Consider the following 12,671-nt stretch of genomic DNA (forward strand, 5'->3'; position numbering starts at 1 on the left):
TACACGCCAAGCGGGAGGCAGCCAGGTAGCAACCAGTTTGGGCACTGAGCCAGGGGCGGTGAATAAAGAAAAAGGGGTCTCACTCTCTGTCAGCTAGGGGTCCACCACAGGCTGAGACAGAGATGATGTATACAAAGGCTATTTTAGGGGGCATTAGATCTGCCCAGGCCAATTCCGGGACTCTGTATTGTCCCGTAATGAGTGTGTCCGGGACACGGGACACAAGCATTAATTAAGGGACAGTCCCAGGCAATCCGGGACACGTGGTCACCCTAACGGACACATTGGGAATTGGCACAGTCTGGGGCACCACGGACACATTGGGAATTGGCACAGTCTGGGGCACCACTGACTGGGGCACCACGGACACATTGGGAATTGGCACAGTCTGGGGCACCACGGACACATTGGGAATTGGCACAGTCTGGGGCACCACGGACACATTGGGAATTGGCACAGTCTGGGGCACCACGGACACATTGGGAATTGGCACAGACTCAGATGGACTCACAGGCCCTCCAGCTGTTGAGCTCCGAGCATCCTCCATGTCCAGGCGGAAGAACTCCCTCATGAGCTCAGGCTTATTGTGCATTGCCTCAGGACACTGACTGTAAGGATGTCCCACCGCATTGCACAGATTGCACCTTATGAGGTTACAATCCTTAGCCAGATGTCCTATACCCTGGCACAGAGAGCACTTCATCACTGGACAGGAGGATGCAAGGTGACTCTTGTCTCCACATTTATTGCACAGCTTTGGCTGGCCCGGATAGAAGATGGTCAGCCTGTCCCTCCCCAGGAAAGCCGAGGATGGCAGATGCTGGACGACATGGTCAATGACTTTTAGTTTCAACTGAGCAGACCATCCCCCCGTCCATATTCCCCGGTCATCCAGAATCTTCTTTAGGGGGCCCAGGACGTCTCCATACCTCCTCAGCCATATACATAGATCCCCCGGTGGTATGGACTCATTACGGACCAGAATTGTGACAACTTTAATGAGTGGCTGGCGGGAGACAAGTTTGGGCATGAGCCCCTTCCAGTCCGGCAGGCCCCTACACACGTGTTCATATTTCTCCCAAAAAATGTCCAAAGACTCCGGGCGGAGAAAGGACAAATCATACTCATAGGAGCCTGCCGGACTGATCAGGGCGAAGATATCTGCGGGCGTGAACCCCATCTGTAGGATCTTATCCACCACCGCCCTCCTATGTGGGGGGATTCCACCACCGCCCTCCTATGTGGGGGGATTCCACCGCCTTCCCACCTCAGCTGCACAACATTCCTCCTTTTAAACAGGGAGGAAGACAACCCATTCCCATGCTCCTTCCCTGCTTGTTCCCCCTTCCCAGATCCTGCAGCAGCAACACCAGCATAGGATTTCCTTCCACCCCCAGTACTTGCAGTCCTGTCCTTAGACACATTCAAACCTGCCGGCAAAGCGTCTGATTCAGCTGGGATTGTATTAGCAGAGGCAGGACCCACCCCCTCCCCCCGCTCTGTACACACAGCTCCAGTCCTGTCCAATGCAGACTTCTGCTGAGTTGTGGCACCACTGCACCCAGCATCTCCTCCATCATTCATAGTTACAGCCGCTGTGCCTGGTCCAGGCAAAGTCACTGTATTGTCCATGGACCTTTCCGCAGACTGGCAGTTTTTATCAGGTGTAGGCTGTACATTGTCCATGGGCTGACTGCCTGCAGCACTACAACCCTCAGCAAGCTTATTGTCATTAATAAAGTTCCCACCACCATCCTGCACACACACTGTACCTGCTTGCTGGGTTGTCACCTGTGCGACTTTATGGCTGGGATCAGAGCTTCCCTCAGCTGCTGCAGACTCCGTGGTGGATCTTGCTCTCTCCACAGGACTAGAAACGGCGTCCATCTTGACATCACCATCCGGGGAAGCCGCATCTGGAGGGGATTCCAACTTGGTTATGAAATCCAGCATGGCAGGACCTTCACCCTCCTGAGACATTCCACATTGCTGGGGTGTGAAGGGGGCAGAAGGCTCAGCGAATGTCAGAGGTGCCTGTACCTGCATCTCCTCACTGGCTTCCCCATCCTCCATGCATGAAGCGGCTCCACTTCTCATGCGATTAAATCGCTCCTCATTCTTATATATTTTTTTAAATATTCCGCTCTTCTCCTTCAGAGAATACAGCAAATCCTTCTGTTTCCTCACAGCTTGTTCCAGGTCCTTCAGCTCAGGCCTCAGAGCTGGTCTTTTCTTACTGTATACTTTAGCACAGATCTGTTTTTTCTTTCTGAACTCGGCCATCAAAACCATCAATTTCTCCTCCTCCTTCTCAATCCGCTTCAACTTACTGACAGTCCTCTGTCTGAAGGCTGACAGGGACTCATCTTTCCTTTGGGTAGGCCCAGAATCTTCCACAGGCCTATCCAGGGGGGCCCCGCCCGGCTCTTCCCCAGGATCCAGCATCCCTCCTGGGGCAGAGAAGCCACTCTAGCCCCTGGTCTCTGGAGCACAGGAGCAAAGGAACCAGCAACCACACCCTTCACTGACAAGGAGTGGAATGGCAGTTTCCCACCATCCCTGTGCTGAGTTCCCGGGTCTGTACACCCGCTGTGCCCATTATGAGGAGTTCCCACCATCCCTGTGCTGAGTTCTCGGGTCTGTACCCCCCGCTGTGCCCATTATGAGGGGTTCCCACCATCCCTGTGCCCATTAAGAGGGGTTCCCATCATCCCTGTACCCATTATGAGGGGTTCCCACCATCCCTGTACCCATTATGAGGGGTTCACACCATCCCTGTACCCATTATGAGGGGTTCACACCATCCCTGTACCCATTATGAGGGGTTCACACCATCCCTGTGCCCATTATGAGGGGTTCACACCATCCCTGTGCCCATTATGAGGGGTTCCCACCATCCCTGTGCCCATTATGAGGGGTTCCCACCATCCCTGTACCCATTATGAGGGGTTCCCACCATCCCTGTGCCCATTATGAGGGGTTCCCACCATCCCTGTGCCCATTATGAGGGGTTCCCACCATCCCTGTGCCCATTATGAGGGGTTCCCACCATCCCTGTGCCCATTATGAGGGGTTCCCACCATCCCTGTGCTGAGTTCCCGGGTCCCTCCAATGGAAGAATCCAGGAAAAGTATTGATATTACAAGATGGACCTTCTATAAATTGTATCATTTTATTTTCCGCATGATAAGTGTCTCTCCTCTCTCCGCAGACTCCGCCCTCCAAGTCTCACTCATGACGCGGGACTCGAAGGCCATCTTGGGTCACACGGCCACCCTCTACTGCAGCGCCAAAGCCAGTTTCAGCCTGAGCGGTCGGCGCCTCGTCTGGTCCTGGTTCTTCCAGCCTAAACAGCGGGGGCCCTTCGAGAGCCTGGTGCGGGGGTCCGGGAATGGGGAGCTGGTGTGGGGAGAATCGTATCCCGACTTCAACGGAAAAACTCAGATCTCGCTAAATGCCGACAAATCCGTCCTGAGCGTCCATCGAGTCCAGAGATCGCGGCAGAGCGGAGCCTATCAGTGCAGAGTCACCATACCGACCACCCAGAGCGCGGCGACACCGGCTACCATCTCCTCCAATACTGTCTCTATACACGTCCAACTTCCAGGTACGTCATTATCCTTCCAGGTACATCATAACCCTTCCAGGTACATCATAACCCTTCCGGGTACCTCATTATCCTTCCAGGTACGTCATTATCCTTCCAGGTACATCATAACCCTTCCAGGTACATCATAACCCTTCTGGGTACCTCATAACCCTTCCGGGTACGTCACATCCCTTTTGGGTACGTCATTATCCTTCCAGGTACCTCATAACCCTTCCGGGTACCTCATAACCCTTCCGGGTACATCATAACCCTTTTGAGTATGTCATAACCCTCCCTGGTACATTATAACCCTTCCAGGTACGTCATAACCCTTCCAGGTACGTCATAACGCTTCCTGGTATGTCATAACCCTTCCAGGTACATTATAACCCTTCCGGGTACCTCATAACCCTCCCGGGTACATTATAACCCTTCCTGGTACATCATAACCCTTCCAGCTACGTCATAACCCTTCCAGGTACGTCATAACGCTTCCGGGTATGTCATTACTCTTCCAGGTACGTCATAACCCTTCTGGGTACATCATAACCCTTCCTGGTACGTCATAACCCTTCTGGGTACGACGTAACCCTTCCAGGTACATAATAACCCTTCCAGGTACATAATAACCCTTCCAGGTATGTTATTACCCTTCCAGATACGTCATAACACTTCTGGGTACATCATGACTCTTTGGGGTACGTCATAATGCTTCCAAGTACATCATAACCCTCCCGGGTACGTCATAACCCTTCCAGATGCACCATAACCCTTCCAGGTTAGTCATAACCCTTCTGGGTACGTCATAACCCTTCCGGATACACCATAACCCTTCCAGGTACCTCATAACCCTTCCACGTACGTCATAACCCTTCTAGGTACCTCATAACCCTTCCAGGTTAGTCATAACCCTTCCAGGTACATCATAACCCTTCCGGATACACCATAACCCTTCCTGGTACCTCATAACCCTTCCACGTACGTCACAACACTTCCAGGTACATCATAACCCTTCTGGGTACGTCATAACCCTTCCGGATACACCATAACCCTTCCTGGTACCTCATAACCCTTCTGGGTACCTCATAACCCTTCCAGGTACATAATAACTCTTCCAGGTACGTCATAACCCTTCCAGGTACATCATAACCCTTCTGGGTACCTCATAACCCTTCCACGTACGTCATAATCCTTCCAGGTACCTCATAACCCTTCCAGGTACCTCATAACCCTTCCAGGGGGTGTCTATGAATAGGTGGGTGTCAGTCTAGTAGGGTTGCCACATGTCCGGACAGTCCGGGTTTTGAATCATGTGTCTGGGTTTCAGGCGGACTGAAACCCGGAAGCATTATTCTGACTGGGCTGTGGCTCCCCGAGTAACCAAGATAGTCACACACAAATCTGTTGCCATCCATGAGCTGTGGGCAGCCATCTGGGGGCAGGTTCAGCATCACTGTTCGCTGTGGCACGCTACGCGCACCGCATTACTACTCTCTTTGGAGCCCCCAAAGGTGTCCCAGGCCCAAGTGTTCGGGTTAGTTCCCGCCATTACCAGAGTGATAATACACCAGATACAGACGTGTTATAGAATTATAATGACCGACACTGACCGCTGTCTCTCTCTCCCAGAAATGAAGCTGAGGCTAGGCTCCGCCCCTGGCGCACTGGCACTGACCGCAGGACAGGACGAGGCTGAGGTCACCTGTAGGATCCTGGAGCGCACCCCCAACGCTAAACTCAGCATCGTTTGGTTCTTTCGCCCGCCATCATCCGCTTCTTCAGTGGAGATCCTTAGAGTGGACCTCGAGGGCGTGACCAGCCAAGATCCATCACCCCGCCCCCGCTTCATCTCTGGACGCTCCTCCGCGGACTTCTTCCTCCTACGGATCCTCAGACCGGGCCTCCGGGAGGTGGGGTCCTACCACTGCATGGCGCAGGAATGGCTACTGGAGGAGACGGGCAACTGGACCCAACTGGGGGAGAAAAAATCCGGAGACACCCAGATCACCTTCATTGCCTCTGGTGAGATAACAACGCCACGGTCTATGTTGTCACTTCATTTATATGTCTTCTATAACCCGCCATACATCATAACTGACATCACATATACACTACTGGGGGGAGAACACCGCTGACCACCCATGGACATTCCCGGTGTTCTGTCAAGAATTGCCCCCCCATCAAATAGTGCCCGGGACAAACTGCGCATGCGCCATACGGAACAGCACAACAGCTGATTTGCCGCTCAGCTGGGCTGACGTAACCATGGCGCATGCGCACATTGTAAGAGGGTATCTCTTTATGGGAGATACAATTTCACAGCCACAATTTATAACCGGACCATCGGCACACTGTAAAGCCGCCCCGCAACAGCGAGGCGCAATGTGAGAACTACCCCCCCCCCCGCTGTTTGTATAGGTTTCAATTGTGCCCATGAAATGATATCTCCCATCAACAGATACCTCCTACGATGTGCGCATGCGCCCTGTTCACGTCACTTGGAGTGCAGTTCAGTCCTGCGCATGCGCGGGCACTAGTCGATGAGGGGGCACTTCTCGACAGAACACTGGAGCTCAGGATAATCTATGTTCTTGTGGGAGAGATTTGTCATCACTGATCCTGACGTGAAGTGAGGGAAAGTCTCCTGTGCAGAAAGACAATAAAAACCTGACAGCGGCTCCAACCCCACGCTGCTCCTTCCAAGATCAAATACCAGGAGGTTGAAGTCGGGTTTTAGGGCACAAAATGTATTTATCCCTTCTCATGGAAACAGAGAAAGGTCAGTGAGCCCCCCGGGGGGGTCCTTTCTCTGGTGATGTGTGTCCTCAGCTTCTCCAGCAGGGGGCGATGCGTCTATATGCAGCCATGTACAGTGGAACCTCGGATTGCGAGTAACGCAGTTAACAAGCGTTTCACAATATGCCATTAAAACATTTTTTTTCCTTCAGTTTAGGGCGATACGTATTCTTCTACCTATTTTTGGTAAAAAAAAAAAATCGCAATAAGCGTTATAAGTTATAGGGCGAGATTCAGGTAGGGGGACGTAAGGTTATGCGGGCGTAGCGTATCCTATTTACGCTACACCTCTGCAACTTAGACGGGCAAGTGCTCCGTAAGTTGCGGCGGCGTAGTGTAAATCTGCCGGCGTAAGTGCGCTGAATTCAAATTGTCAGGAGGTGGGCGTGTTTTATGTAAATAAAACATGACCCCCACGTAAATGACGTTTCTCACGAACGGTGCATGCGCCGGCCGTGAACGTATCCCAGTGCGCATGCTCCTAATCACGTCGCAAATAGTCAATGCTTTCGTGGGTCATTTACGTGGGTTCATGTTTTATTTACATAAAACACGCCCGCCTCCTGACAATTTGAATTCAGCGCGCTTACGCTGGCAGATTTACGCTACGCCACCGCAACTTACGGAGCAAGTGCTTTGTGAATAATGCACTTGCCCGTCTAAGTTGCGGAGGTGTAGCGCAAAGCCCTATTCGCTAACGACTTGCGCAAACGACATAACATTTTTAAAATTTGGCGCGGGAACGACGTCCATACTTAACATTAGCTACGCCTCATATAGCAGGAGTAACGTTACGCCGGAAAAAGCCTTACACAAACGATGTAAAAAAATCCGCTGGGCGCACGTACATTTCTGAATCGGCGTATCCAGCTCATTTGCATATTCTACGCTGAAATCGACGGAAGCGCCACCTAGCGGCCAGCGTAAATATGCACCCTAACATACGACGGCGTAAGAGACTTACGCCAGTCTGATCTTAGCCTAATTTCGGCGTATCTTGCTTTCTGAATACAGAAAGAAGATACGCCGGCGCAGCTTTGAATTTACGCGGCGTATCAATAGATACGCCGGCGTAAATTCTTTCTGAATCTAGCCCATAGCGTCTACAAAATAGGGGATAGTTTTATGGCATTTTTATTTTAATTTTTTACTAGTAATGATCAGCGATTTTTATCGTGACTGCGACATTATGGCGGACACATCGGACACTTTTTTGGGGACCATTGTCATTTATACAGCGATCAGTGCTATAAAAATGCACTGATTACTGTGAAAATGTCACTGGCAGTGAAGGGGTTAACCACTAGGGGGCTCAAGGGGGTAAGTGTGTCCTAGGGAGTGATTCTAACTGTGGGGGGGGGGGGGGCTGGGAATGTTGTACGTAGTGTGAACAACAGATCGCTCTCCTCACCCCTGACGGCATGAAGATCTGTCTGTTTACATTGATAGATCTCCATTCTGTCTCTGTGTGGAGCGATCGCGGGTGCCTGGCGGTTTAGCGACCGCCGGGCACGCGCAACTGCTCTGGCATCGCGGGGGCGCACCCCCTAGTGGTCAAAAGGCTAACCGATGTACAGCTATGTAGGTTCGCCCAGGGGAGCCAACCTGCCGCAGTATAACTGCGGCGGCTGGTCGGGTAAGTGTTAAATGTAACCATATTGCTACACTTAGAGGCGTCTCTCTTCTATTATATACTCAGTGGTGATATGACGCTACTTGTATATCAAGACATCGCTTGTATATCAAGACATCGCTTGTATATCAAGGCAACATTTATTAAAAAATGTTTCTTGTCTTGCAAAACGCTCTCCAACCAAGGTTTTACTGTATTATTATATGGCGTGGGTCTTCAGCTCGTCCAGCAGGGGGCGATGTGTGTCTATGGCCCAGATTCAGGTACGACTTGCGCTTTATTTGCGGAGGCACAGGGCAACAATTTTGCCCTGCGCCCACGCAAACATTTTGCGCTGCCCTCGATTCACGGAGCAGCAGCTCCGTAAATTGCGAGGGCGCGCCGGCAAAATTGCCCGGCGTAAGCGCGCGCAATGTAAATGATCCCGCCGGGGGGCGGGAATCATTTAAATTAGGCGCGTTCCCGCGCCGATCGTAAAGCGCATGCTCCGTCGGGAAACTTTCCCGACGTGCATTGCGGCAAATGACGTCGCAAGGACGTCATTTGCTTCAAAGTGAACGTGAATGGCGTCCAGCGCCATTCACGATTCACTTACGCAAACGACGTAGATTTTAAAGATCGCGACGCGGGAACGTGGGGTATCCTATAGCATTGGCTGCGCCTGCTATTAGGATGTGTAACCTTACGCGAAACCCGACGTACGCAAACTACGTAATTTGCGTACGCAGGGCTCGCGCAACGTTGTGAATTGGCGTAAGTATGCAATTTGCATACTATACACTGAGCACAACGGGAACGCCACCTAGCGGCCAACGCAAGAATGCAGCCTAAGATATGCGGGCATAAGAGCCTTATGCCACGCATATCTTAGGCTGCAGTCGGCGTAACGAGTTCTCTGAATCAGGAGAACTCGTTACGCCGACGCAAGTCAGCAATTGCGCTGCGTAACTATGGTTACGCAGGCGCAATTGCTACCTGAATCTGGGCCTATGTGTATATATATATATATTTACACATTATGATAGCAGTATTATTATATGGTGTGGGTCTTCAGCTCCTCCAGCAGGGGGCGATGTGTCTATATGAAGTCATATTTACAGACGCATCTTTTGATAGCGGGATTATCACATGGTGTCAGTCCTCAGCTCTTCCAGCAGGGGGCGATGTGTGTCTGTGTGCAGCCATATCTATTATTATTATTATACAAGATTTATGTAGCGCCAACAGATTTTTTGTTTTTGTTTTTACAATCAGGTTGTGTTCATTACCGGGCACTTAAACCCCCTTCGTGCCCAGACCAATTTTCAGCTTTCAGCGCTGACGCATTTTGAATGACAACACTGTACCCAAATTATATTTTCCCACAAATAGAGCTTTCTTTTGGTGGTATTTGATCACTTCTGCGTTTTTTATTTTTTGCGCTATATACAAAAAAAGACAGAAAAAAATAAAAACACAGGGCCAGATTCATAAAGAATCGCGGCGGCGTAACATATCGTCTTTACGTTACACCGCCGCAAGTTTTCAGCGCAAGTGCCTGATTCACCAAGCACTTGCGTGTAAACTTACGGCGGTGTAACGTAAAGCCGTCCCGGCGCAAGCCCCACCTAATTCAAATGGGGCGTGTACCATTTAAATTAGGCGCGCTCCCGCGCCGAACGTTCTGCGCACGCTCCGTGCGAAAATTTCGCCGCCGTGCTTTGCGCGAAATGACGTCGCCCCCGACGTAATGTTTTGAACGGCGACGTGCGTTACGTCGTTTCGTATTCCCGGACGTCTTGCGCAAAAAAAAAAAAAAATTTGAAATTCGACGCGGGAACGACGGGCATACTTTAACATGGATGGTCTAAAAGCAAGCCGTGAAAAAACAGGCTTATCTATGCGACGGGAAAAACCGACTAGCGACGACGTAACGAACGCGCGTACCTTCGTGGATCGCCGTAAAAGCTAATTTGCATACCCGACGCAGGAAAACGACGCGAACTCCACCCAGCGGGCGCCGAAGTATTGCATCCTAAGATCGGAAGGCGTACGAAGGCGTACTCGCTTTGTGGATCTGGCCCACAATGTTTTACTTTTTGTTATAATAATATCCCAAGTTTTTTTTAAAAGATTTTTTCCCTCGGTTTAGGCCGATACGTATTCTTCTACATATTTTTGTTAAAAAAAAAATCGCAATAAGCGTATAGTGATTGGTTTGCGCAAAAGTTATAGCGCCTACAAAATGGGGGATAGTTTTATGATTTAATTTTTATTTTTTACTAGTAATGGCGGCGATCTGCGTTTTTTGTCAGGCCTGCGATATTGCGGCGGACGTTTCGGACACTTTTGGCACAAATTTGGGGCCATTCACATTTATACAGCGATCAGTGCTATAAAAATGCACTAATTACTGTATAAATGTGACTGGCAGGGAAGGGGTTAACACTAGGGGGTGAGGAAGGGGTTAAATGTGTAGCCTGGGTGTGTTCTAACTGTGTGGGGGGAGGGGACTGACTGGGGGAGGTGACCGATCTGTGTTCCTATGTACAAGGGACACAGATCGGTCTCCTCTCTCCTCTGACAGGATGTGGAGCTCTGTGTTTACACCCCATCATTACACACAGAGCTCCACGTATCTGCTGTGTAACCGACGATCGCGGGTACCTGGCGGACATTGCAGCCGCCAGGCACGCGCATCGGCTTCCCAGCGGTGCGCCGGACACAGTGGCCCAGATTCTCAAAGGGCTTACGACGGCGCAACGCCATGTACGCCGTCGTAAGTCCTGATCTGGGCCGTCGTATCTATGCGCCTGATTCTTATAATCAGTTACGCATAGATAACCATTAGATCCGACAGGCGTAAGGCTCTTACGCTGTCGGATCTTAAATGCATTTTATTTTTCGCCGCTAGGTGTCGCCTCCGTCGTTTTCCCAGTCGAGTATTGCAAATTAGCAAAATACGCGAATTCCCGAACGTACGCGCGGTCGACGCAGTGAAGTTACGACGTTTACGTTAGATTTGCGACACGTAAAGTTGCCCCTGGGTATATGAGGAGCAACCAATGGTAAGTATGGCCGTCGTTCCCGCGTCGAAATTTTAAAATTTACGTCGTTTGCGTAAGTCGTACGTGAATGGGGCTGGACGCCATTTATGTTCACGTCGAAACCAATGACGTCCTTGCGACGTCATTTGGAGCAATGCACCCTGGGATATTTTCCGGACGGCGCATGCGCAGTACGTTCGGCGCGGGAACGCGCCTAATTTAAATGCTCCACGCCCCCTACCCGGCTAATTTGAATTAGGCGGGCTTGCGCCTGGTGATTTACGCTACGCCGCCGCAACTTTACAGGCAAGTTCTTTGTGAATAAAGCAAATACGTTACGCCCGCACAGTTTTACGCCCATATACGAGAATCTGGGCCAGTGTTTCCCCGCTGCGCGCCTTCAGCGACGCGCACGGGGAATGTAAACAAAAGGACGTCCAAAAACGTCCATTCGGCACTTGAGAGGCGCGCTGTGGACGTCTTTCGCCTGCAGCGCGGGTCCCAAGTGGTAAAGCAATTATGTATACAGTAACATAAAAACAGAGAACTCGGCTGACATAGCGACTGTCCTGACAAGACAACGGAGGGGCGCACAATTCCAACAACACAGCAGGCAGGGGCGGACTGACAACTCATGGGGCCCCTGGGCAATAGAAGATTATGGGGCCCCTCTGGCTTACAGATGACCACCACGCCAGGAGGTAGTGCAGAGGCGGGCAGCTGAAATCTTGGGATATTCACATTAAAAGCATGTCAGTTTTGGACATATCAGGGACAGATCTAAAAAAAACACAGATTTTTACATACTGTCCCTGGTTTTACTGAGCCTGGCAACCCGGATGGGGCCCCCTAGTGGCATGGGGCCCTCGGGCGGTGCCCGAGTGACTCAATGGTCAGTCCGCCCCTGACAGCAGGTTACAGTCACAAGGGACACATTGGAAGGGTGCCATGAGAGGGGTCCCAGGCCGGATCCAGAAATTATTAACAAAAAGTAAACTGAAATTTCCCTATATCCAAGGAGGTCCATGGGGTCAGTGGACCCACCAAACATAACCGTGGGGGGGGTGGCTCCAGGTCAGCCCTTCCAAGAAGGATCGGGTAGGTGGCATCGCAGCATCGATCATAGCCAGCCAGGAGGACTAGGAGATGACCACTTAGCCTTCTTCGCAGTTTGCAGTGGTGGGCCCGCTGCTCATCATCCGGTGCTCACCAAAAAGGGCCAGCTCTGGTGACGGGGGGAGTGCCAAATCCAGCCTGAGACTTCCTTCCAAAAGGCCTGTGTCTTAGGGCAGTCCCAATGCATGTGTATGAGGGGGGTACCCAGTTGGGTCCGGCCATGGCAGGGCTGGACTGGGACAGAAATTTGGCCCTGGACTTCATCCAGACTGGCCCACTTTGACAGGTCTCCCCCATGGCGGCCGGACAACTCCCGCACCCCCCCCCCCACGACCACCTGCACCCTCTCCCCCTTCACTAGCCACTAGTCATTCTACTTTATTAGAGTAGAACGGCTGGTACCGGTCCTCTTATAGGCAGTACCAGTGGGGAAGGTAGACATTTCACCCGGGGCAAAGGATCAGTTTGGTGCCCCCCTTATGGGACAAGATTAGGCAGAAGTGAGAAACTC

At 51.3% G+C, this 12,671-nt stretch overlaps 1 protein-coding gene across 1 annotated transcript in view; it reads left to right on the plus strand.

Moving 5' to 3' along the window:
• LOC120921670 (immunoglobulin superfamily member 2-like) overlaps nucleotides 1–12,671 on the plus strand; it is a 48,314-nt gene that overhangs the window by 18,330 nt on the left and 17,313 nt on the right. Inside the window, exons 6-7 of the mRNA XM_040334195.1 lie at nucleotides 3,212–3,607; nucleotides 5,219–5,611. Of these exons, the coding sequence (XP_040190129.1) occupies nucleotides 3,212–3,607; nucleotides 5,219–5,611 (789 nt within the window). The remainder of the gene's footprint in view (nucleotides 1–3,211; nucleotides 3,608–5,218; nucleotides 5,612–12,671) is intronic.

This window comes from Rana temporaria, assembly GCF_905171775.1.
Source record: "Rana temporaria chromosome 2 unlocalized genomic scaffold, aRanTem1.1 chr2q, whole genome shotgun sequence".
Taxonomy (NCBI): domain Eukaryota; kingdom Metazoa; phylum Chordata; class Amphibia; order Anura; family Ranidae; genus Rana; species Rana temporaria.